This window comes from Podarcis bocagei, assembly GCF_964188305.1.
Source record: "Podarcis bocagei genome assembly, chromosome: 1".
Classification (NCBI taxonomy): Eukaryota; Metazoa; Chordata; class Lepidosauria; order Squamata; family Lacertidae; genus Podarcis; species Podarcis bocagei.
This window is the reverse complement of record NC_138125.1, coordinates 68854908-68882670: the sequence shown is the minus strand read 5'-3', so window position 1 is coordinate 68882670 and position 27763 is coordinate 68854908. Positions and strand designations below refer to the sequence as shown.

Here is a 27763-nt window from a genome sequence, read left to right as displayed (position 1 = left end):
AAGCATTAGCGCTAAAACAAAAGCCTATACAAAGCACTCCACGACAAAGCTTTTGTGACACTATACACATAATAAAATGTCACATTCATTTTATCGGCAGCGCTCGCCTTAAAATAACACGCTCTTAATCAGTCACACAATTTCATTCAGGACTTCGTTTACTTTTCTGTAATAGGCTTCAATGGCCTATAGAGAAAACATTTCAGTATTCTGAAATAGAGCATTTAGAATTAAAGAGACTATTACATTAGCAATGATACTCAGCGGATGGTTTGGGTTACTAGGTTGTGGATATATTTGAGAAGCCTATCAGAATGATACTAAAATGTAATCAACAGTCTGAAGCATTAACAGGTAGTAGAAAATTGAAATCTGAACATAAACAGAGTTACCTTTTATTGGACTAACCAGGTTAACTAGATGAGAGGCAGAGCGCAGAAACGTAAGCCTACTCTTAGCTTAATACTACTGAAACATTCCAGCGTCTACATCCTGGTTCCTCATCACTTATTTTCATGAAATTGATATATCCCTTGATTGTAGAAAAAGCCTCAAAGCATTTTACAAAAAAAAGGATAAGGCAATAAAATAAATAAGGCACCAAAAAAATACAGTGTCATGCCATTGAGGGTACCAGCTCCAATATGAAGACACACTGCACAATGATGTGGATTTTAAAAGGGGGGGAGGAAATGGATTGAGAAAAATAGGGCAATTTGGATGAGGAAGTGATCTAATTTAGCAAGCAAAGCTAAACACTTTGGGAAGTACCCAACAAAGTAGTTCTGTTATGCAGGATTTCTGGCAGTGCAATGGTACGTTGCCTCCATCTCCTCTACCTGCCCCCCAATCTGTTCTGACCTTTCCCCTCAACCTTCCAGAGTGGGTTTGGAGAAGGCGCAAGGGTGCATAGGGAGTGTGAGCAAAAAATAAAATAAAAAATCATTGTGCGAAAGGAACAGCTTCATTTGCCTATTAATTAATTTGGAATGGCCATCAATTAATTGTCACTATGACTCTACTCTGATCAAATATTTGTCTAGTGGGAAATGAAGTAGACAGTGCCTTAGCCATTGCAGATTCTGAATTCTGTAAGGAAATGTCTGTGCTTAAATATATAATGAATCAAAATAGTGAAAGAGATTATACCTGTAATCTAGAAATACTCAGTGAAAAGAAACATTCACCTAGCAGTACAGTTGATGACATTTAATACAAAACTTTGCTAAAACTTTCAAAGGGTTCATATCATGAATGACTGCAATGGCCTATGTGTCTGCTAAGTGCAAAACCCTCTTGTGCAACAACAAAATCAGATTTCTTGTAATGATGAAATTGATGGGAGTAGTTAAAGATCATCCAACTGCTATTAAAGAGGCTTGTGTAAGTCCAAAAGTACTGGCTGTGTTCAGGCATCATGTTAAAACAATGGCCTAGCACGGTATGAACATGCTAAATTAACCACCTGCTTAATTAACAACAACAGCCCAACTTAAACTGTGGTTTCAGCAGCTGGCTTGTTAAAATTAACCACGGTTGCTATATGGTTAATTTTAACCATAGTCCTCAGTTGGGATGACAAGGTGAACTGAAAGTGAAAGCTTCTGAACTCCTTTTCTCTTGGATGTATAAGAAGACAAGGAGGTTGTGGGTGTGGGTGCAAGCCCAAGGGGAGGCCACATTCATTCACAACACCCTAAACGATGGCTCAGTTTGATGTTCAAATGTGGCCATTGGCTGAATTAGGCAGCATTTCTGTTACACCGTACAGTGTATGTAATGGCAGATTTCCTGGATCCAAATTTAATAAATAAAGAAAATTTTAAGGTGCCTATGATAAAGATTACTCATTCTTAAGACACATATTCTCCCCTTAGCAGTTCCTCTATGCCTTTTATGGCAACTAGACATTAAACAGGACACATTTTTTTGTCAGAATGGAAATGTAGAATGGAAAACCTTCACCTACTGAGTTTTTATCCTTTATGCAGCTGTTAATAAAGCACAGGAGCCCTGTTGAAGGGGGGGGGGGATGCGACAAAGATGCCAATTTTAGATGTGATCTAAGGACTGGTGATTTTCTGGGATAAACTGCAACTGTTAATTACGGCAACTAATGGACTGCCTTAAAGCCATCCCCTCCGGCTAGAAAGCCATTCCCTTTAATCTGGTCTAGCTCAGAGACTCTCTTGCCTTTCCTATTTTACATAGACCAAATCTCAATATTAAAAACAAGTTTCAGGGATGAGACCACGCTCATATTTAAAGGAACTTCTTTTACAACAAGGTGTATCCTTAAAGCAGGAGGCTTCAGGCAACACTAGATTCAAAGCCTCTGGCTTCCAGATCTACTAGGTAAGGTGGTTCTAAATCCAGCAATACTTTCCCTAAGAAAATGCACATAAAAGTAGCTTTTAAGTTATGTTATTAAAACTGTTTGAAGTATAATCCAAGTACCCTAAAAAAGGGACAGTTGCTCTGTGCTTCAGTGTGACAGTCTAAATACAAAATGACAGGCGACACCTCAAATATGAACCACCCACTTCTATTATTATCATCCCAGTCCTTCTCATTAAAACATATGCAAATGAAGACACAGCAGCTGTACAAGTGTGCTTTGTCCCTGGGTATCTACACGAGTATTGGGATGTGAGTGGTGCTGTGGTCTAAACCACAGAGCCTAGGGCTTGCCAATCGGAAGGGCAGTGGTTCGAATCCCCGCGACAGGGTGAGCTCCTGCTGCTCAGTCCCAGCTCCTGCCAACCTAGCAGTTCGAAAGCACGTCAAAGTGCAAGTAGATAAATAGGTACCGCTTTGGCGGGAAGGTAAACAGCATTTCCATGTGCTGCTCTGGTTTCGCCAGAAGCGGCTTAGTCATGCTGGCCACATGACCCGGAAAAACTGTCTGTGGACAAACGTCGGCTCCCTTGGCCAGTAAAGCGAGATGAGCGCCACAACCGCAGAGTCGTTCGCGACTGGACTTAACTGTCAGGGGTCCTTTACCTTTATTTTTATCTACATGAGTATTTTAAGAACCTGCCCTTAGCTCCAGTGAAGCAACAGCATTTACTTGAAGCTGGGATGAATGGTCTTCACATTTTTTCCAAACCTTTTCACGTTTTCGAAAAGGCAGTGGGTAGAGTCCAACGTACCACTGATATAATCATTCTGTCAGCACAAGGCTTTTTATTTGCCAGTCAGAACGATCTCCCCCCCCCCACTGTGCTGTTTTTGGGGTTCTCCCCCCCTTCCATAGTGGGATGGAGGGGAGGGAAACCCCCCTGTGCATGTGGGAGTGCTTCTTCTGGCTTCCACTAGCACACTGAATTAGTTGAAACCAGCAAAGTATCTTATTTCCCTCCATTACTCCACACTAAGGACTACAAATGATTTGGTGGGAAATTAATTCAGGTGGGAAATTTCCCACATTACTGATGCCTTATCAATGTTTGCATAGAAAAACAACCTCCAAAAAATCTGGCATGGCCCAAACTTCCATGTAAATGTTGTTTTTCACATCAGAAATAATAATAAGGAAAGTTTATGAGCCCAACATTGCAGCTTAAAAAAAAAGGCAGGCCGTACAATCAAGTGCATCACAAAACACTTCAGGTGCTTCAAGCAGGGCTGGATCCAGACACATCAAAGAAGCATTTCAGTTAAACGCGTTTTAAACTTTGTATGAGAAATCGGGTTGGCTCAAACGGAACTCCAAAGCGCCATCTGGTGTCACTGGTGTCACAAACAACACATATAAAGCACTTTTTCTTTGCCAATGAAGCTGAGTCCCAGGTGAGAACTGATTGTGTGAATTGTGATGCCATATCTATTTCCACAACACCCTAACAGATGTAGTTTCATATTTTTACATTTCGGTATCTTTTGCCAGCAATATCTGGACTATCTCCACCATTAACAGTTTTTCATCTTTGTTACATATCAAATGAAAAGCTACAAAAGAAAACTGAAATGTACCAGTCTTAACCAATGGGTTTATGATAGGTTTACACTTATATCCCCAAAGCACAATTATTTATTGCTGAAGGCATTAAAAACAGTCATCTTAATATCAAGTGAATGTGTCTGCATGTACAATGAAATTTCTCGTAAAAAGTTTGTTACATCCATCGTATGAATGCAATTTTATATTACACTATGTGCCATTTTTGTGTAGCAGATCACCCTGCCCAATGGACAATTTCCAATACACCAATGGAAACTTTTTATTTTTCAGATTTGTGCAGTCGTTTGATAAACAGCAAGGAAGTATTCACCGTGTCATACCAGTGATAGCAACACAGCTTCTACACACAGTTAAAATGCATAAATCTTGAAATGAGGTGGGTTGCCATCCCTTTCCTTTTCAACCTAATATAAAATCTCAATTCTTTTCAACTGTTGAAGCATACACTTACTAGCTATCTAGTAACGTGCCATTTTGAAAGTACCTGTTGACTACAGTGTTGTGAGAACTATCACAGAAACCTCATTAGTAGTTCACTGTTAAATACAACATTCATACTTAGCTGGGTGTAAATATCATTGATTTTATTTGGACTTACTTCTGGGTAGACATGCCTAGGACTGCTATTAGTTACCGCTAGAGGAGCCAGCAATTTGAGCACCTTAGGGAAATCAGCATAAAGTTTTGAGACTTTGGTTCTTTCAGACAAAAAACAGGCTCTAAGATTATTATTAAAGTCTGGATTCTACTTATGCTTCTGAATGCAAAGTGTGGTTAGGAAAACATATGTAATAGACTGGGACAGGGAAATTCTAACAACCATTTTGGTATCTTTATTATAATTTTAATTAAGCTGTCAATACCTAACATCCAGCTCTTTTCCAGATTGATTCATTTTCTCTCTGATAAAAGGACCTTGGATGATTAAGCACTCATGGTGGTGACAAGTTATGCCTGCCATTTGTCTAGGAGGGAATTTCTTACAAAGATTTCAAATACTGTAACAATACAAATGCAAGTGGTCATTTTTCCTACACAAAAACAAGTCTGTTGCACCAGCCCAATGATGAAAAACAAGAAATATATACCAAGATGCTTCAAGAAAGTAATTTTTGTTCTTAGAACATGGAGATATTTCAAATCAGAAAGCCCTCCCTTTGGGTTATTTTAGACTGTCCTTCCATTCTGTCAAAGGAAAGAGGACTCTCCTTCAAGTTCCAAGAGAAACAGAAAAAGTAACTCCTGCTCCTCATAGTGAGCGGCTGCTGGGAGGGACAGAGAATCCATGTGGCAAGTAGGCCTCCATATTAAAAGTGGAATGAGTACAATTCACCCACATAAGCTATTTTCAGCAGTATCTATGTGGAAACGATAGAGGTCTCACTTGTTTATTAAACCATGGCTTAGTGAGATATGTAAACCCTGGTCTTGATTTCTTTACTGCCAGCAACACACAATCTGAAGCCATGGTTTGTTGCTGTCTTATGAACCATGCTAGTTTTAACTTTGGTTTGCTGTTTGTTGCATGTGAATTCTGAACCACTGGATAACCATACTTTGTTTGATCACACTGCTCATCAAACAACAAAAGCATGAGAGGAGCAGCGGTAAAACAAAACTAACTTTGGATAAGCAAAGCTATGGCTTGTTTAAATAAAATGCAATTAGCATTCTGTGTGCTCCATTCTCTAAAAGAAGTTCATTGTGAGGAAGGGAAGAAAGAGAAAGACGTTTTCTGATTAATTATGTGCCCCTGCCCCGGCCAGGCAGAGTTATCTATTTATGGCTTTCACAACCCACGTCTTTGCAAATGTGGGTGAAGCTGCATAGCTCAGCTGGTGAGAGCATGGTGCCGACAATGTCAAGGTTGCAGGTTTGATCCCTGTAACGGACAGCTGCATTTTCCCGCATTGCAGGGGGTTAGATTAGATGATCCTCAGGGTCCCTTCCAACTCGATACAATTCTATGGTATTCTATGGAACAGTGAGGATATGTGAGCCAGATAATTTATATAAGACTTTCCAATGGATTTTATGACCTGCCAAAGGGTGTCTCAATGGGTGTCAGGAACTGGGCAGAGGAGGAATGGTGGAGATCACCTCCTCAGCCTGACCCTTCCAGGGAGGAGGAAGAGGAAGACATTATAGATTTACAACAGGGTCTGAAGGAGGTCACAGCTCAGAGGCAGATGAGGGGGAAAGTTGGGAAATCATGGGAGAGCCAGAGCAACACCTGGCAGACACGTCGTTAGAAAGCATTCCAGACTCCCATCTCCCAGAACCCGGAGAGCCTTGAAAGTAGGAGAACAAAGAGCTCAAAGACAGACGGCACATAGCAGCACCCATAGAGGTGACGAATGAGGAGGCTGGATTCTATAGCCTCTCTCTGTGAATACTGAATAAAAAAGGACGGTAAGAAATCTACCCTTCTCTTTATACTGTCCTGGGCTGGGAGTCGCTGACAACATTTTGACAATGGGAAAGGTCTGCAAGATGAGACCTGCTCACAAGGTAACACTGTTCACATGCACGCCTCTGCAACGTGGTTTTGATTCATACTGAGTCAACGGGGAGTCAGAGCAAGAAGCAGATTTTAAGAAACTGGCCACCTATTAAAGATAAAATGTAAGGAGAGGGAAAATATGAAAAATCAAGGTGGTTATTGGTCACAAGCAAGTACACTAGATTTTAACTTGAATCTGTAATCCATGGCATTGGTGCTTGAAAGAGCTTGCAATACTTTAAGTAGATGTTTTACATGACCCTGCAAAACACTGCTTTTTCTCCCTCTCTTTACTATTTTGAGCTAATGTGCATGAGGCAAATGTGACGTTCTAGTTCTCTTCTTTTCCCATGAAATTTGGGGACTCATTTCCCAGAATCGTTTGGGGAATCTAACTGGTGTTGCAGGCATCACTGAATCTGATGTAATTTAATCTAACATTAAATTATATGTCTCCAGTATAACCCAGTTATGCTCTCAAGAGAGACAGCTTCCAAAAGAAGAGGAAGAAAAACTATATTTTTAAAAAAAGAAAACTAGAAGAGCACAGGCTGCATACACCAGACATGAAATCCTAAAAAAAATCAGGGTGGGGATGGAGAGGGATCAAACCCTGTTCAATAGAGGGTGACCTATGGTTCTGATATCTTGCAGATTTAAGGCTAAAAATAGCCTGAGGCATTTCAAACAAGAACAGTATGTGCAATTCAGGGGGACAAATAAATTCTCTTTAGACTCCATGAATTTAACCAGCATCAACAACACTGTGATTTTCTGAGAGATGAATTCTCAAGGCTAATGAAAGACTCTATAGTTTCATCTGCAAAGAAACAGATGGGGATATTCTCTGACTTGTTTAAAAAACTAAACAAAAGTGAGATGAAGGTCTACTCCCCCCCCCCACCCAAAAAAGTTCCATCAGGGATACTGTGCATTTTGACAGTAAACTAGCATGTATAAAATTGCTTGGAGGCAATTCCAAGGCTTGGCCAATATAAAAAGGACAAAGTTTATATAATCTCATTCTAGGGAAAGATTCCAGAGAACCAAGATTTCAAGCGTTGGCTGCTGTACTTGCAGTTTCTCTTAAAACTAGAATGTTGTGAATGTTATAGGAACATTGCAGTTAACTGGGAAAAATATTTCAGTGCCAAGAGTTATGCCTATTGTGCAATTAATTTGCACACTGCTTTATGAGGGCAATTGCAATGTGGTGTGGTTTTAAAAGGTTTAAATAAATAGAGAGTTTTATCCAATAGTTTTCCTCTTTGTTCCAGTGGAGCCTTCTGTGAATGGAAGGGATGTGTTGAATTTTAGAATATCTCCCTTTCCTCTTGAGTCTCCTGCCTCACCTTCCACACTGTTTCAAAAGGGCCTCCAACCCTCTGGGATGACACAGGGGGCTGCAGAAGCAAAAGTGGGAGGAACCAACAACATTTCAGGTGTGTGTATACAAAAAAAGCTCAATAACTTTCAGGGTGTCCTGGGTTTTACTTTTTGAAATCTGGCAACCCTATGGTTGAGCGTAAAGCTAATCTCAGTCAGGCCAAACATGAGCAGCTGTGGAACAGAGATAAAACAGGAGGGTGGCTTCTTGAGGTCACACAAAAGAAGAAGATGGAAACTACTGTTTCTCAACTTCAAAGTGATTTGGAGGATCCTATCAGAAATGTAGAGGAGACTGCTAAAGTGGCGATACGGCTGTGATGGCAGAAACACGGAACAGAAATGACATTGGTGCTGACCTGGAGAGAATAAGGATGAACATGTCTGACTCCAGCAACCCCCTGTTGGACTGGGGTGGGGACATTCCATGTGATCTGCTCTACCACAAGTTTGCAGGTTGCAAATGTTATTGCCTGAAGCCCAGACTAGGAATATAGTCCCAACGTGTGCCATTAAGGATGGACAGAATCTTCCAATTACACACCTTTATTATTCCATAGTTCTATTATGCCCCAAATGCCACTTCAGTTGGATAATTTCATAACATTGATTATTTTTTATGAATATGTACTTTTAAAAAAGAACAAGCTTCTCTTAAAAAGAGAATTTACACAAAACTGCAGTAGTAGCCCCCCAATAAAATCTAAAATATTTTTTTTGTCTGTGTGTTGAAACACTAAATTAGATTCTCTTTTCTTCCTACCATCTAGCCTAGATGGTTGGCTCCAGATGCCATTTTTAATGCACCTAATTCAATTCATTTAATTCAAATGTTCCTCCAGACTGAGTCCAGAATCCAGACCCAGTTCACTAATTGGTGCGAAGGCTGGATGGCACACAACCAATCTGTGCAGGTGTTGTTGTTGTTTAGTCGTTTAGTCGTGTCCGACTCTTCGTGACCCCATGGACCAGAGCACGCCAGGCACTTCTGTCCTCCACTGCCTCCCGCAGTTTGATCAAACTCATGCTGGTAGCTTCGAGAACACCATCCAACCATCTCATTCTCTGTCGTCCCCTTCTCCTTGTGCCCTCCATCTTTCCCAACATCAGGGTCTTTTCCAGGGAGTCTTCTCTTCTCATGTGGCCAAAGTACTTTCAGTACCCTTAACAAGCTGCATTTTCCATGTTTTTGTTTTTTTACAGGGAAGCCATGACTGACTCTAGTTCCTTACGTTTAGAGCCCTGCAGCCTACTACTGCTAAGCCTCCCTCTAAGGGGGTTTAAAAGTGTCAAGTCAAAATGACTGGCCAGCGTCAAGACCTCTAATCTTCCAGCACAGAATATACATTTCTTCCCTCAGTCATGCATATAGCTAGTATGAGACACTGGAACACCATGTATTTTGCAAAAGAATTTCAAGACCAAGGGATTTGGTTGCGCTCCTGAAGAACAATTTATATTTGAACAGCTTTGGGTTCAATAAAGCATACTTCGGGGTCCACCTGAAGTTTTCCTCCTTTCTCCTCCTACTCCATGTAGTCACCTACACATGAAGCTACCCAATTCAAACAATGATTCCCATCTCAGAAGAAAGAAAAATCACACCAATCAGGCTTCTGCATTCCCAGGTTTTCACTTGCCGTCAGCATTCCACACGAACTTAGGAATGTGACAAAGGGGGAGCATAAAACACCTTTTTTCCAGCTTGCGAAAACTGCCTGATTCCTGCCCAAAACAGCTAAATGACAGAGGCATAATGGTTGGATAGAATAGTGGTACATACATACAATTCTTATCAGATAGGTTTTGGGTTTTTTGGTTTTTTTAAAAAAATAATTTTTTATTGCAGTTTTATAATTGCAAATTCCATATATCACATACCAATATCCAATCCTACCTTATAATCTTCCCCCTCCCCACCTGACTTCCCTCAACTTCCCCTTCTGGTTTGTTACATTGTTTGTTATATTCTGCATGTATATATACTATTAGGTGTTGTTGCAATATTGTCCTCTATGTTTAAAATCAATAAAATTGTGAAAGTCTTGCCAATGAGTCCATTTATTTTTGTTGTTTTTGCAAGTAGACTGTAAATAGCTCCCATTCCTTTTTGAAGTCACTGTTCTCTTTTTCATGTAATTTGTCTGTTAACTTCGCTAACTCTGTGTAGTTCATCAATTTTTCTTGCCATTGTTCTTTTGTTGGTATTTCTCCTGTCTTCTAATTTTGGTAATTCTTGATCTAAAATACCTATTAAAAAGGCTTCTGGCTTTTTTACAGATGTTATTTTAAACATTTTTTTCAATTTATTGTATATCATTTCCCAGAATTTTTTTTATATGTCTACATATGGTAAAGCGTGTTCTCCATAACAGAGGCCACCCCACTGTTGTTGGGCAAATTGGCCGTGTGCTGTGATTGGACAAAGGGTGTTGCTGGGGAGAATGTTATGTTGCTAAAGTGTGGGAGGGGTCAGAGGTCTTAAATACAGGGCTCGCAGCCTGGGGCCTTCTCTTGGGCTGCGTCCACCAGATCACCCGCCCACCCTTCCTGAAAAGGGGGGGTTCGTTTTCCTCTGACCTTGCTATGCCTGTCATGGGATCGTCTGCCTTGGGGCAGGGGCCTGGTAGGAATTTTGTCCATTTGGCTGTTGCCATTTGGTTTTTGCCTACTGCGTAGCAAATCGTCACAACTTGTAAGGTTGGCGGTTAGGCATTGGTTCAAATTGGTTGGTGGAGGGGTAAGTGTCTACCCCTCCAATGGTGGTGCGGAAAGGGAATTCCATTAAAGGAATCCAGGGGCTTGCCATCCCTTTTGTTCTAGTCCCTGGCATCGCACTTGGGCCATGCAAGCCACCAGGAGCATGAGGGTGAGAAGTGAGGGACTGAGGCCCAGCTTCATTTTCTCCCCAAAATTGTTTCCCTCACTGGCTTCCGCTGGAATCCAGAAGTCAGTTCTGTCCCAGGGGCAAGGACAGATAGTCGTAACCTATGCCTAAGCAACCACTCACGTGTGTGTATTTAAATAAAGTTGTGGCCAAATTCATGCCAAAAACCTTAAACAAAAATTGATGTGTGAAGTGTGAGTTATTTGGAGTGGCCTGGGGGACCTTGACGCGCAAAAGGTACCTTCCTTTTCTTTACATCTCCAACAGGTCTTCAATTCTGTTCTATACATTTTGGCCATTTTTACCGGTGTAATATACCATCTATATTGGTTTTTCTTTCCTTCAAAAGTTTTGAAGAACCACCTTTGGCCACCTTCTGATTGTGCTGGCTGGGGATAATGAGAGCTCTATTCCAAAACAGCTGGAGGGCACCAACTGGACTCCTTGAACCATACAATAAATCCTATTGTCAGCTCCGTTGGGTGTGTGCACCAGAGAGACCTGATGCTTTGCTTATGCCACCTTCAACCCTTTGAGAAAGCTGCCGCCTGTCTCCAGGCACAAATTACTTAACTCCAACTTAACAGGAACTAGCATAACATATTTTTAAAACCTGACAGCTTCTAAAAAGAAAAGGGAACCAGAATTGGAAAGGTGGCTTGGAAAATGTGAATTATCGCACAATGTAAAACAAGTTGGTGTGTGTGCGGGGGGGGGGGGGGAGCTGATAGTGCAGTGAAGCAGCCGAGGTGCTACAGAAAGTGTTTCTTCTGTGCAGAGCGTGAAGAGCAATTATATTCCTTTCTCTCTCTCTGTGGTTAGGGTCCCCCCCCCCTTGTGAAATTTACATCTCTTGACTCTCAACACTTCTTTATCTGCACAAGGCCTACAGGTCCAAGACCTTGTTTAACCTTCCTTGCATACTTGATTAAAGAAGGAATGCCAAAACCAGATGTCGTTCTTTCCACCCCTGCAAGCCATCTATATGACAGATTTTTCTACCTACTCCTGAGGCTCTAGTCCACTCACCTGGAGCCGTCCAGATGTAGCTGCCATCAGTCCCAGCCAGGATGGATTGAAAAAGGTTGCTCTGGCCATATAGACAGGTGAAATGATGCAACGTAAAAGTATTAATAAATGTCATATGTGACACTTGATTATTGGTCTGAGGACAGCCTGCAGCCAGCCCTCACACTGCTCTTGCCAACTGCTCGTGCCATCTCAGAAAAGTGGGGCAAGGACACATATTCAGCAAAGTTTAGTGCACAGTGATCTATGGACAGCTTCATGTGCAGAAGGGAAATGGTGCAAAAACACACAAAGTGGATTGCATTCCCATGATTTCTTTGCACTGCAGATTTTAGGTTACATGCATTAGTCCCATATTTCCCTTTGGGGATTCCAAAAATTCTTACAGAGAAATAATTGCATCATAGAATTGTAGAGTTAGAAAGGGCCTTGAACATCGTCTAGTCAACCCCCTGCAATTCAGGAATCTCAACTAAAGCATTCATGACAGATGGCCATCCAACCTCTGCTTAAAAACCTGCAAGGAAGGAGAGTCTACCACCTTCTGAGAGAATCTGTTCACTATTGAACAGCTCCTACCATCAGAAAGTTCTTCCTGATATTTAATTGGAACCTCCTTTCTTGTATCTTGAAGCCACTGGTTCGGGTCCTATCCTTCAGAGCAGGAGAAAACAAGCTTGCTCCATCATCCATGTGGCAGCCCTTAAGATATTTGAAGATGGCTATCGTATTCCTCTCGGTCTCCTCTTTTCCAGGCTAAAAACCCCAAATTCCCCCAACCATTTCTCCTAAGGCTTGGTTTCCAAGAACTTCAATAATCTTGGCTGCCCTCCTCTGTACGTGTTTCAGCTTGTCATTATCCTTCTTAAATTGTGGCACCCAGAACTAGACACAATACTCCAGGTGTGGTCTGACCAAGGCAGAATAGAGGATTACTATTACTTCCCTTGATCTGGACACTATACTTCTGTTGAGGCAGGCTAGAATAGAATTAGCTCCCCCCTCCCCCCACTGCTGCATCACACTGTTGACTCATGTTAAGCTTGTGGTCTACTAAAACCCCTAGATCCTTTTTACATGTACTACTGGTAAGCCAGGTGTCCCTCATCTTATATTTGTGCAGCTGGTTACTCCTACCTAAGGGCAGAATCTTACACTTGTCCCCATTGAAATTCATTCTTGCATGTATTTGTCGCTCTGCATATAAGTAGCTCTATTCACTGCTACTCTATAATTTAGTGTAGATCTATTTCTTATATATTTTGTCCCTACTGAGATTCATTTTGTTAGTTTTGGCCCTGTTCTCCAATCTGTTAAGGTCATCTTGAATCCCGATTCTGTCTTCTGCATCAGTAGTTACCCTTCCAGTTTTATGTCATCTGCATATTTGATGAACAACCCTCAATTCCTTAATCCAAGTCATTTATAATATGTCAACAACAATGGGCCCAGGACAGAACCCTGTGGCGCCCCATTTGTCATTTTTTTACAGAATGGCAAGGATTTATTAGTGAACATCCTTTGGGTTCAGTCAGTCCACCAGCTACAAATCCACCTAACAGTTCCCTTGTCTATCCCACCTTTTACTAGCTTCTCCACAAGAATATCATGGGGAACTTTGTCCAAAGTCTTACTGAAATCAATATACACTGCATTCACTGCATTTCCCTGATCCACCAAGCTTTCTTTCAAAAAGAAAGAAATGAGATTCGTCTGGCATGACTTGTAATCACAGTATCGTTTTCTAAATGCTCACATATCAACTGTTTAATGATCTTTTATAGGACCTTTTCTGGTATTAATGTAAATCTTTTTTTTTTTTTTTTTTTGAAGATGAGGTCAGAATTTGCCTGCCTCCAGTCTGCAAGGACCTCACTTGTTCTCCAATAATTCTAAAAGATTATAGATTATAGAGAGGCTCTGTCATTACACCTGAAAGCTCCTTTAATACTCTTGGGTGCAGCTCATTAGGCCCTGGAGATTTGAATTCACAAAACTGTCCTACAGGAGAAGGAGCTTGTCAGAAGTCTGTGACGTAATGCATTTTTATTATTATTAAAGAATCAAGTTAGGTAATTGCAAGGGACCTGAATGCATTTCCTTCTCCTCATGTTTCCCCCTTTATTTCTTCTAGCAGAAGAAATTGCTCCTTTCCTCCCCGCAAAGAATCGCTGGATAAATGACTTCCCTATGAAACAGAGTGCAGCTTGTCCTGGGAAACTATTTCAGGGCAGGAGCCACTCAGAAATCTCAGAGCACATATGGCTTGTAGATCAGCCTGCTGGATTAGTCAATGATATGTTTCAAGTTTTCAGTGATTGCTGTACCTGTTTTGTGCTGCATCAAATACATGTTCTCGGCTACAAAAAAAATAAAATGTCTTAAGGAGCGGAGCACCTCAGAATTGAAATGACTGTTATCTTTCCTGGTTTTTCGGGGGACTGCTTCAAGATGGCGACGAGGTAAGACGCACTTGTCGGAGTTCTTTTCGAATCCTCCCTAAAATTTGTGCTGTGGCTCCCAGCCTTTCAAGTTTTTGCTGAAGATTGTATCAGGGTGTTGGAGCCCATGCCAGGAGTTCACATTGCTAATACCTGTAAAGTCTGCATCGTAAATCAGCTTTAATGAGCAGATAATTGCATTCTCCGGCAGCCTTGGAAGCACCCTTCGACTTACTGGTTTTCCGCCAGCTCGCATCCAGTTGTGTTTCTATTTCTACTACCTTTTATTATCTTTTAAGCACTGCTATTTTTAAAGACTCATAATGACGGGCCAAGGCAAACGCCTAAGGGATTGTGACGAGGCTCTGCCCTCCCCAAGAGCCAAACAATTAAAAATCGACCCCCCCGTGTCTGACAAACGGAGTGACCCCATTGAACTCTGCTATAGGGTGAAAACTCAGAACCGTTTCTACCCTCTAATGTCTCCAGAAACAACGTCAACACCAGAGGAATTATTTTTTCCTCAGACTAAAACTGCGGACGGCAAGCTTGGAGGAAGAGGGAGTGTCCCATTGAGGGTGGTGCAGGACGCTGGAACTGAGGACTGCGCAAGACAAGAACAACATGAACATCTCCATCTTGTGGTCAGAACCCTTAATTGCATATTCAAGAAGATCGATGTGCTAGCCTCCCAGTTATGTAACCTCGAACAGAAAATGGATAACTTCTGGTCAAAGTTTAAACCAACTGTAGATACGGGGGAATTGAAGTGCCAGAGGTCCTTGCCTTCTACCAAAAAAAGAAGTGTGATCCATAAATATAAACCAAATCCTGCACTGAAACATCAAGCATTGTCCCTGCAACCTAAGAAAATCTGCCTAAACATCGGGGCAGGGTCACCAAGGTGGCTTACTCTGAGTGGGGTTAAAAAGCACCTAAGCAATCTCCTAAACATAGAAATCTCACAATGCGATCTCATTGCAGTATTACCTTTGAGCCAGCACCTCGGGCAACAGAAAGTGATGCTTGCGTTTTACTCTCCAAGGATCCCTTCAGCTATCATCAGGCAGAAACCACTCTTGGCAAGGTACGATATCATCCCAACAAGAGTTTTTATGGATAGCGTGATCCATCCCCTCCTACTTGCCGATCACGGTACGGAGTGGACTCTGTCGGAGAAGTCGGGAGTACCTCGGGACATCGAGCCTCCTCTCCCGGAGGATATCCATCCGCACCGAAACTGGACTCACCCTACGTCCCCACGAGCTCTAAAGAAACCCACTGGCGCAAGTAATTCTCTGACCCCGCCGGAGGAAAGAGAGCTTTTAGCCACCTTTGGCGACCTTCCACTGAGAGAACAAGAAGAAATAATTGATAGACTAGAAGTACTTAATCATCAGCTCATACATGTCCAGAAGAACGGAAAAGTCCTGCCCACTTTTCAGCATAACTCTGCCAGCTTTTCAGAGTCGTGGTTTAAGGAAGCAGGAAGTCTTCCATACCTTAGTCCAGCTCCTAAACCCATGCCTCCCCCACTTGTGGGCAAAACCCACCGACGCTTGGCAGACCCAGGTCTTGCCTCTCAAGTTGGCCCCTCATCCCAACTCTTGATAAATTTTGACTCGCCCTCCAAGAGTCCCCCGCTGAGGAGTGTAACTCAGAGTTCCTTCCACCAAAACAACTCCTTACCATCTAATCCATCAATGCCGGAACTGGAGTCCTCATACTCCCCTGAGCGGCATAGACCCGACATACAAACGGTACCAGTACGCCGTACATCCCCTGCACCTTTGCCAGCATCAGGTCAGGGGAGTGTCCCAACTACTTTAAAAAATGGCCCGGATTTGATTGAAGACCCGACCGGACATATAAACCAAATGGTTTCATCGGCGACCTTTAGACCTTGCGGTGGGGCAGTCTCAGCAAATCCTGTGGAGTTTCCCACTGAAGTGTCCGCCCTTGGGTTAGCCAGCGGGAGACCCGTTTTGTCGTCCCAGTCAGAATACCTCACTACCAACTTCAAGACTAGGTACCTTCAGCAGGTGCCTGCTATGCAAAGTAAAATAACTGACTTTTTCGTGGGGTCTGCCTTGCCTCCAAAGGACTCACATCCCTCCCTGAAATGACAGCGAATTGGTTACAACAGGAACTCCCCCCTATCAGTCCTCAGCTGGAACATTGCGGGCTGGAGGGGGAAAAAACTTGACCCAGAATTCCTGGAGTATATTAACCTGTTTCATATCATCTTGTTCCAAGAATCGTGGGAAGTAGAGAGAATTGATCTAAATGGCTTTGAGCTTCTAGAACTCCCTGCCTGCCCCTCCCTGAAAGGAGGCCGCCCTAAAGGGGGCCTAATAATAGGCATCTCTCTCAACTTACATTCTAAATTTACTCTAGTACAGGCCTTGCCTCCCTACGCCCTTACCGGGCTGATTGCGGGGGAAAAGATCTCACTTCTAGTTACAAATGTTTACTTGCCACCCGGGGGTTCTTCCTCCGAACTGGGCTCTAAATGGGGCTCACTAGAAGAGCATTTGCTCTCTTGCTATGTCAAGTTTCCTAACACCCCGGCCATAATAGGTGGCGATTTTAATGCCCGCACAGCAGCAAATTGGGACTCGCTGACCAAAGCCAAATGGTGGGTTACCCCAAACCTTGATAATTATGATCTGGAACATATCATGAGGAGAACTTCTAAAGACCAACGAGTTAATGAGGCTGGAGTATTCCTCTACCAAATGGCCATCCGTTTAAATCTGGTCCCCCTAAATGGCACATGCCTCCCTGATATTCCAGGGGATTTCACTCACCTGAGTGTTAAATCAAACAGCGTCCTCGATTACCTGCTGGTCTCCAGTGATCTACTTAAGTGTATTTCCTCCTTTAAGATCGAGAATGTACAATCTAGTGATCATCTTCCCCTTGTAGCCAAGCTTTCCCTGAATTGGCAGTCGGAGGCCTATAGACATGCGACCCAGATGGTAACCAACGTATCTCTCCAAGTAAGAGGAATCAAATGGTCGGAGACCCAGGCTCAAAGGTATCAGGAATTCTTTCAAAAAGAAATCCTTGGGCCCCATCCCTACACAGGCTTTGCCTCAGACGAGCATAGCATAGTGTTGAAACGCTTCCACCATCATACGACTGAACTTACGTCCTTCTTCAGGTTACCACCCAAAATATTAAATCGAAACGAGTATACTTACGGTGCCCCCTGGTATAACTCTCAGTGCAAAGAAGCAAGACAGCGCCTTCGTGCTATATATAATGTATATAAGACCTCCGATGCATCTACTCTGCCAGCTAGTTATGCACAAGCCAAGCAAGTTTACAAACGCACGCAGAAAATTGCCAAACGTGAGTGGCAACATAATCGCTGGCAGGCCTTGATTACTGCTTCAAAATCACATAGATCCAGGGAATTCTGGTCTCTGATTAACAGAAGGGTGAGGAAATACCCAAGGGCAGTCATCCCTGCACCGACATGGGAATTGTTCCTGAAGAAATGTTTCTCACAGGCAGATGCTCCCTCCGACCATCTGATGCATCTGTTTTCCCACCTACCTATTTGGCCTCCCACCGATCCTGACGAAATAGCCAAGCTAATAGCCCAGCTGAAACCGGGCAAAGCCCCAGGGCCCGACCTGATCCCTGCTGAAGCCATCAAACTACACCCAAAATGGTGGGCTGGCATCTTGGCCAAAACCTTCGACGCAATCAACGCTTCTGGTCTCATCCCCAAAATATGGAAGGAGGCCATTATAGTACCAATTCATAAAAAAGGTTCTCCAATGGAGCCGGAAAATTACCGTAACATCAGCCTCCTTTCAATTATAGGGAAAATTTATGCCAGCTTTTTGTTGACGAAACTATTGCGATGGGTAGATGAGACTAACCAGATTGGCCACGAACAAGCAGGGTTCAGAATTAAACGCTCTACAACTGATCACGCAATAGTTCTTTACCATCTGGCACGGAAGTACTCCTCCCCCCCCCCCGGGGCTACCTGTGTGCTGCCTTCTTAGATCTTAAGGCAGCCTTTGACAGCATTCCTAGAAATATTCTTTGGGAGAAACTTGTGAAACAGGGCATTGATAGAAGACTCTTATGGCTTATAAGTCAGCTCCATGAAGGTACCCTTGCCAGAGTGAGACTTACTCCTGCGGGCGACCTCACAAATTCGATACCAATAAACAAGGGAGTGCGCCAAGGATGTATATTGGCTCCCTGCCTATTCAATCTATTCATCAGCGACATGCGAGCACCCCTAGTCAACTCATCTCCAAGTACACATGCGCCTAGACTGGCGGATTACCGCTGTCCACTCCTTTTATATGCGGACGACGCGGTAATTCTATCTTATACACGCGTTGGACTAACCAGAGCTCTGAAGATCTTTGCCACGTATTGTCAACTCAACCAATTAACCATCAACCATGCTAAATCTAAGATTCTGATTTTCGCCAGAAGTCGGAGATTATACGAATGGAAGCTTGGTGGAGCAAAAATAGAGCAAGTCCTAAAATTTCAATACCTAGGAGTTATTTTTCAATACAATTTGGGGTGGAAAGCACAAATTCAACACCTCCTTAACAAGGCCAAAACTCTGTCATATGCGCTCCTCCGATTTTTCTTTTCGGATGGAGCTTTGCATGTTCCCTCGGCCCTAAAGGTGTTCAAGGCAAAAGTGGTACCCGTGCTTGCTTATGCTGCCCCGCTCTGGGCCGTGATGACAGACCTTGCTCCTCTTGAGACTCTGCAAAACCAATTCCTACGTCGGCTCCTAATGCTCCCCCTGTGCGTAAGCAACGCAGCCATGCGACTAGAATTGAAGATCGCATCCTTAGAAACTTGCCTGTGGAAGCAAGTCTTCAATTATTGGTTATCATTGTGGCATAGATTACCAGACCATTACCTTGTCCAATGCTTATGGCGAGATGAATTCTCCAGCCTTTGGACTAGTAGAATTCATGCCAAACTCCTGAGCTATGGAATCTCTCCCTTAGATTCCCTAAAACTAGATCAAATCACTGCTCAAAGACTGATCCGCCAAAGACTGGATGACATCGATTTACAGCGAAATTATATGCTGGGGGGAGGTGTTTGTTCGCCCCAGAACATTGGTATCACTTTAACTTACCGCGTTCCATCATACCTCTCCTCCCTTTCGACTGTTGCCCATAGGCTGGCCTTCACCAAAGCGAGGTTTAACGTTTTTCCCTCCAATGTCCTGAGACACAGATTCTCAAAGGGCCAAGCCTCCGCCATGTGCGAATGTGATAAGGAGACGCCAGAGTCGCTTCAGCACATTATGTTCACTTGCCCCTTATTCAAGGTGCCACGGGCAAATTTGTTGGGATCAATCATTCAGAAACTAGAGGGTACCCCACCAAAATTCCACCTTGCCCAAATCTTGCAGGATAAGGATACCCATACGACCCTGAAAGTGGCTAGGTTCCTGGTCGCTGTCCTTACCCAAAAGCGTTGCCAAGGAGCACCACAAGCTAATTAAGGCGTAGTATGCCATTCTATCTTATAGTATTTTATTGTTATAGTAGTGTTTTAGCGGCTGTTTTTTCCCACGTGCACAAGCTGTTATTTATGTCTTGTTTTTATCTGTATGGGCCTATGGCCGCAATAAACTATTATTATTATTATTATTTTCCTGGTTTTTCTTTTCTTTTTTTGTTAGAGAGACTGGTTTTCCTCCTCATTATCAGCTTATGAGAGCAGATACGCTGAGAAATGACAGATTCTTCTTCTAGGTATAATCTTTTGCAATCACAGACAACATTACGATATTGTCTCGAATTAGAGCAATCTTTGAAATGATATAATAATCTGCTGCAGACAATGTAGGAAACTTTTACTTTGATCGGAAGAGGGATAAGGGTATAACGCAGTGGAACTAGGAGCTATTAATTCCATGCAGGTTTTTGTTGCTGTTCATGATTAGGGTAGCTTGATTTAAACCAAGTACATTTTCAAATCAGCAAGAGAAGAAACCAATTTTCACCAATGATTCAAATCAACTCCCCCATGTGTTTGCCCATATTCCTTTGTATTTCCTAAACTCCTCCTTGGCCCTGCATCCTGGTTTCTCCTTCCATCTGGACTTATTCTAAACATAAACTGGGGAAAAATAATACAGTGGTGCCCCGCAAGACGAATGCCTCGCAAGACGGAAAACCCGCTAGACGAAAGGGTTTTCCGTTTTTGAGCTGCTTCGCAAGACAAATTTCCCTATGGGCTTGCTTCGCAAGACGAAAACGTCTTGCGAGTCTTGCGATTTTTTTTGCTTCCCCCTTTTTCTAAGCCGCTAAGCTGCTAATAGCCTTTTAGCCGCTAAGCCGCTAATAGCGCTAATCCGCTAATAGGGTTGCTTCGCAAGACGGAAAAACCGCTAGACGAAGAGACTCGCGGAACGGATTATTTTCGTCTTGCGAGGCACCACTGTACTCAAGATTCTGCCAATGTTTGATTACAATGATAATCCAATATTTTTCTGTGATTATGATTACCTTGACATGCTTACTATGTAATTAATTACACCTAGATACCTGTTTGTCCTCTAAGGAGCTCAGGAGAGTGTACATACAGCTCCCAGGCAGACTCTGCTTCTGGGGAGCATTTAGGGTGAAGCTGGATTAGCTTCAGCAGTGAAACTGCACCATATACCTTCCAAGAGTTATCTGCGCTATTTGCTGGAGGCCACGCGGGTGGCACTGTGGGTTAAACCACAGAGCCTAGGGCTTGCCAATCAGAAGGTCGGCGGTTCGAATCCCCGTGACAGGGTGAGCTCCCATTGTTCGGTCCCTGCTCCTGCCAACCTAGCAGTTCGAAAGCAGGTCAAAGTGCAAGTAGATAAATAGGTAAGATAAATGGCATTTATGTGTGCTGCTCTGGTTCGCCAGAAGCAGCTTAGTCATGCTGGCCACATGACCCGGAAGCTGTACTCCGGCTCCCTTGGCCTATAGAGAGAGATGAGCACCGCAACCCCAGAGTCGTCCGTGACTGGACCTAACAGTCAGGGGTCCCTTTACCTTTACCTATAACTGGCTGCTCTTGAGAGGGTCCCCTTTTTTGGGTAACAGTGGCTCAGGGTGGCCGGTCTTTCCTGTGGGCATTGCAAGGATCCATCTAATCTCCATGGTGAGATCCTCATGGGAACTCCTCAGTTTTTCATGGTAGGACAAGACCTGCCTATTTACATTGCCTTCTGGTGACTAGGGTTGGGGGGGGGGGAAAGATGTTTAAGTGGGTAATAATCCCTTGGAAAGTGTTGACCCAAATAATGCCAACACCAGTCCCAAATGAGAAGTAAAATGCAGTTGGTTATATGGTAAATATGTTTTGGGTCAAAATACGTAAAATACATTTCCTTTTGAAGTTTGAAACAGCCAAGATTTAGAGTAGAGTATGGTCAAAATGTGTTTTGTTTTCTGTCCTCTATAATAAATCAGTTCTGTTTTCCTTATCACACAGCTCGGTTGAAAGGTTCATGAGCTCTGGCAAGATTCCACATATTTGATAGAATGAATTTTATGCTGCTTTAGAGGGTACAGAACAAGGAGTTGAGGTTGCATTTACAGTGTTTGAGAACAACCTCAGGGAAACATAGGGAAACAATAAGGAATATATGCAAGAGTTCTTGGTTTATATTGTTAGCTGTCCATAACTTTAGTGCCCAAATCACATTTGCAAATATTCAAAGACTATAAAGCTGTAATATCTTAATTTGAAAACAGTGTGCTGTAAAAACATCATTAGCCTTGAGTTTTTCATCAAGGAAGTTTCCAGTTGGGTTATGGCTCCTGCTGAGACTCATTTCCACTTGGGGGGGGGCATGTCCCACAATCAAAATAAATACCAGAATGCCTTGATCAATTTGTACAATCCAGGCTCCACATGGCAGTGCATCCGAAGTTAAATCACTTTCAGCCAATTTCCATCTGAACAACAAAATGAAGAATGTGTATGGAATGTACAGATGTGCTGAAATTCTGCTCTGCATGTAGCTAATTCAGATGCTCTGCTGTTAGCCTGAAAAGTATCCAGATAAAAATGTGTGTGGATTTCATAAGATTATAGTGTCTTGGAGGAAATTATCTATTTTTTATTTGTGAAACCAGTTTTGTTGCTTAATTATTTACTTGTGGTTTTTATCTTGTATTTTATTCTGTGAACTGCACTGAGATACTCTGATGAAGGGTGGTATATAAATTTAATAAATAAAACAATAAATAAAATGGACACAGTAGCATCCAATGATACAGCTTTCACCAGCAGGGATCTGGTTTTGCTGTTTTTACTGCTGGTGAAATTATTAACCGCCCCGTAACTGTTAAGAAGAAATGTTTGCCTTGTAGGAATATTAAAGGCCTTCTGAGATTATAGATTTCAAAATTTAGGGTCCATAACTATTTCTATTGTGGAATTAGTGCCATGGATATTAAGAGAGAAACAGATTGATGCTTTGAAGCCAGAGGTCTCTCATCTAGTACATAATGCATCATTTCATTTACTGCGAAGTTAACTTTGTACATTATGGCTGCTGAATCTTTGCTTAATGATTGGGTAATTGCCTATGGATTGCTGCCTGTTTGCTGTCATAAAAATACCCCCCCCCATCCAGCTTGCGCCCTGACCGCTGTATGCAGTGGTGACAACACCGTTCCATATAGTCTTACCATAGGTTTCGGAGGTTAAGATTGCTCCCTTAGGCTTAACAACAGTAGGAATAGATACTTGTAGTAGTAGTAGTAGTAGTAGTAATAATAATAATAATAATAATAATAATAATAATAATAATAATAATAATAATAATTCGTTACTTATACCCCGCCCATCTGGCCGGGCCTCTCCAGCTTCACAGAAAAGGTAGGTTTTGAGGACAGAAAGTAGGAAAAGTGGAATTATGATGACAGTTCCATGCATGAGGGGCAGCAAGGAAGCAGGAGACCTTCAAAAGCTGAGGATGGCAGAGCTTCAATGCTATCCTAAAATGTTTTCCTTCCCCTTGTTTGTGAATATCCTCATGAGACAGCTGCTGGTGCAATACTTTGTAAAGAGAGGAGAGGAAAACTATATGGAGAGTACAGTAGATGAAAGCCTCACAAAATGCTGTGGCTAGACCAGGTTTCCTCAAACTCGGCCCTCTAGATGTTTTTGGTCTATAACTCCCACGATCCCTAGCTAGCAGGACCAGTGGTCAGGGATGATGGGAATTGTAGTCTCAAAAACATCTGGCGGGCCGAGTTTGAGGAAGCCTGGGCTAGACTGCTGGTGGGGTCAGAATACCACCAGCATATAATGCCAGGGTTTAAAAGTTTGCACCAGCTGCCAAAATGCTATCAGGCGAAGTTTAAGACTACGGTGTTAAGCAGTATATAAACTGTTGAAGTAAGTAATAATGAATAAATATTATATTTTTCTACAACTCCACAGTCAAGAGACAAATGTGTGGTTCCCCAGTGGTGTAGTAGTAAATTTTAAAAGGCAGGAGCTCATCATGTTCCCAATCTCCATGCTCCCAAGGAGAGTTTAAAACGCAATGGCTGTGCTTCAGTTCACCTATTGTTTAGGAGAGAGCAAATTACATAGGTTCACCTTTAAATGCGAACTGAATCAAATTTCTCCCGTATCCCTAAATACCTAAATTTATTAGGATCAGCATTGCTGTTCTGCTGCACAGTTTCCTGCAAGCAAGTGCCATTGATCTATTTCAGACTGCATGGATTCAGCTTGTAAAACACACTGGGCCTCAATAACAAATCCCCAGCTAGCTGAAATGCAGCCATTTCATTTTAATTAGAAATGCAGACAATTTTGCAGAAAACTACTACTGCAAGAATGAAGTAGGGATCTTATGAAAGGTGGCCGAAATACTGGGAAATTTTGGAACAAGAGGGAGACAGATTAAAACTGCAGAGTTTTGAAACATTAAAAAATAGAGTGCGAGATTGGCTTCATTATTATCAGATAATGGAGGCATATAATTGGGATAAAAAAATTGGCTTCCAGGTGGAAAAATCAAAATTGGAAACAGAACTGTTAGACTCCAAAACTAAGAATTTGTCAAAAATGTATAATTTGCTGTTGAAATGGAATACTCAGGATGAAACGGTGAAATCTGTTATGATTAAATGGGCACAAGATGTTGGACATAACATTATGATGGCTGACTGGGAACAGTTATGGACCACAGGTATGAAGTTCCCCCAATTACCACATCGCTAAGGCTGATGACATTATTGCTCCTGTTCTGACAAACAACCTGGAGCTGTGCTACCCTGCAATACTTATCCACTATACCACTGCTGGTTTCTCTCAGCGGAACTAATCAGGAAAAACCCCAGCATGCTCTACTGTTCATGTACGTGGCACAACAAATGAGCAAAAAGTCTCCTAGGTTGGTGAAGTCTTCAGAGCTGTCCAAAGATTATGGAAATGTATCTATGAAACTGCACTTACAGAATCAAGAATGTCTCTTAGAAAGCAATGGGGGTTGGGAATGTAACTCTGGAATTCTAGCTGAAAAATGTAAGGTAATAATTTTTATCAGAACAGAACACACGAGCCTACCAATCTCTATAAAGTTATCAATTCTCTGTGATAAATCATATAAGCCAATGGAAAATCAAATTAGCAAGGAAAAGAATATTTAAGAATGAAATTCAGGGGAAAGGCACAAGCTTTTATATAACACCACAGTAATTCCTCCATATAGAATGTAGTCTTTGAACTAAGTCAGTTTCAGGTAGATACAATAAGGGGTGACTTTCATCACAAATCAACCACTTTGACAGCAGATAAACTGGGCAACAATGCAAAGAGGCAGAAAATAAAATCTCAAAATAAAAAGGGGGGGTCATACTTACATTGGTGACATATTCAATATCCTTCCAAAGATTACACTCCCTGGGAAAGTCTGACAACTCTAAAAAATTATCCACTATCACTTGGCCAATCAAGTCATGCCTGGAGAATCGGTCAAAGTCATATACAGAGAAGTGGAGTTTCCTCGTGCTCAAATCATTGTAAGGAACAGGAAATAAAAAAACTTCATCAAACACTGGGTTTAGGGTCTTTCTATGCACTTTAGTCTGGTGTTTTGTTTTCCTATCTGGAAGTAAGTAGATCTTGACATAGGGGTCTGAAGTCCCAGAGAAGTCCTTTGCTGGCAGGTTGACAGCTTTGTGAATTTTCACTATCAGTTGCTCCAAGTCACAATCGTATTTCACAATAAAGTTGAGCTTCCCACAAGATTTGCTATTGTTCCTCCTCCCATCATCTGTGTCCACCGATCTTTGTTTATACAGCTCAGGCTTGATGCGCCCAATCCCTGTCAGCTGCTCCTGCTTTTGGATCTGCTGGATGTTGAAGTCTGGGTTTGAGAGATTGAGCTGCCTTCGGAATGAATTATGCCTTGAATAAAAACAACAAAACAGACTGGGTTAGACAGGTGGGATTACAGCATCTCTACAGTGTTAAATGAAATAAAAAAATATAAATAAATAAAATGAAACCTGAAATCATGATTTTGGGCAATTAAGAACGTTTTTGATATAGTTTCCCTACCACACCACTCATCCATGCAACTCGTATCAGTTGTTGTGGACTTCTTACCAATCATGCTTCTAACTTGACTGCATCCTCTCTTTCCAATCACCTGGGCAACATGTAAGAGGTTGGTGGTGCTTTCCCCCCTTTGAAATTTCCACTGTCCCTTGATGGTTCCTCTCACTGTAACCTAGCTGCAAGCAAATTTTACATTGCCTCTCAATCAAATATTAATCTAATTCATCCTTGATCCCTTCCACAATTTATGTGGATACCACAGCTTTCACACTCAGTTTCTGACTATGCTGCTGCTGTGTTCTGTTCTTCCAGTTGCTCCACCTATATAGGTCATTCATCTGTTCTAAATCTTGCCAGAGGTCAAAAGTGCCTTGCTACTCCCCAAATACTGTGGTACCTTGGTTCTTGAACTTAATCCATTCCAGGAGTCCATTTGACTCCCAAAACTATTAAAATATCAAGGCGTGGGAGCCGATTTGTTCGGGAGCTAAGCTGTTCAAGTACCAAGGTACCACTGTGCATAGCAGTATAAACAAATACTCATTTATCTACTCAATGCACCTTATGGTTTTCATTACCATAAGATGTGGTATAGCCACGATACTAATAGCTTTCGAAAGGCGGGGACAAGTTTATGGTAGATGAGTGTAATAATTACTATTCATTATGATAATAAAAAATTGACCGTCTAAGGTGCCCCTTTGGCAGAAGCCCTGTGCAAGAACTTCCGCTTGCACAATTGGGATTCCCCTTCTCCTCTCCCCATCTGCCCCTTAAAACTGGCTCAGGAGGGAGGTCAGGAAAAAAAAAAAACCCAAACAGTGTGCTGGGGAGGAGAGGGAGGTCATTCTACCCCACAAGCTGAAATACTTTTGCAGATCATGCGTATCAGCACAATGTGGAATTTCACCCCATGTGTTCGGAGAGGTAATATACCTTTGTTTACCAGATGATGGAGCAAACTGCAGAGGAAAGCTATCTTTATCATGTCTTGCTTGTGAGGTGGTTGGACACAGTCAACAAGACTGAGCTGCACTGAGTTAGCCATTGATCTGATACAGTTCAGCAGTTTTTTAGGTTGACTCTGCCCCACCATCATTAGCTCTCCCATATTTTACATACACTCCTCTTCATGCAGTTTTGTTCAGTCAGTCTTGCCCCTCGGTGATTTCACCTCCCACCCACTTCACCAAAGCTGTGGCTAATACCTAGCACTTCCTATTTCAAACCCTCGCAAGTGTTTTGTTAACCTGTTCTATTTTTGTTGAATTCTTTGCAGGGCTATATCAGCACCCACAGCTGCAGAGGTAAGTGAAAATGAACATACTTTGCAAGATTAAATTGAGGCAGCCCTTCAGTTACTATAGGATTTCAACAACCTGGCAATTACGTCTAGCTCATAAAACAGCAAAAAAAATGTGTGGGGCTCTTTCTATACGTTGCCTGCAAGCGTCCGGCTGCTACGGCAACATTTGCAAAAGTACATGCCATTCAAGTCTGACTCTAGTACTTTCACTAATTCTCTGCAGTATTACTAAAAGCTTATCGGTAACTGTTCCTGAACTGTTCCTGTTATTTGGGGGAAGTGCTTAGTCAGCATGCTCAGCTATTTTTTTTAATTTTTATTGAGAATAGGATTTTTTTTATATACAAGTAAAATAGCGTAAGTAATGATGGTATAGAGGCTTACAACTAACAGGTGAGTCAGAATGTTTGTATAGATTTCTCAAACCAAACATCTATAACACTTTTCAGATCAAGGTGGAATCTACACACATATAAAAACTGTTCTGAAAATGCTTTTTAAAGCGTTTTTAAAAATACAGTACAGTGGTACCTCGCAAGACGAATGCCTCGCAAGACAAAAAACTCGCTAGACGAAAGGTTTTTCCGTTTTCGATTTGCCTCGCAAGACGAATTTCCCTATGGGCTTGCTTTGCAAGACGAAAACGTCTCGCGGCTTTGTTTCCTTT

General features: G+C 42.2%; 1 protein-coding gene across 5 annotated transcripts in view; it reads right to left on the bottom strand.

The window, feature by feature from the left end:
• SYT9 (synaptotagmin 9) overlaps nt 1–27763 on the bottom strand; it is an 86276-nt gene that overhangs the window by 18613 nt on the left and 39900 nt on the right. For all 5 annotated transcript variants that reach the window (XR_014009196.1, XR_014009197.1, XM_081198364.1 and 2 more), the window contains exon 3: nt 25091–25637. Coding sequence is in view for 3 of the 5 variants with exons in the window: in XM_081198364.1 (XP_081054490.1) it covers nt 25091–25637 (547 nt within the window). In the remaining 2 variants the exon portion in view is untranslated. The remainder of the gene's footprint in view (nt 1–25090; nt 25638–27763) is intronic.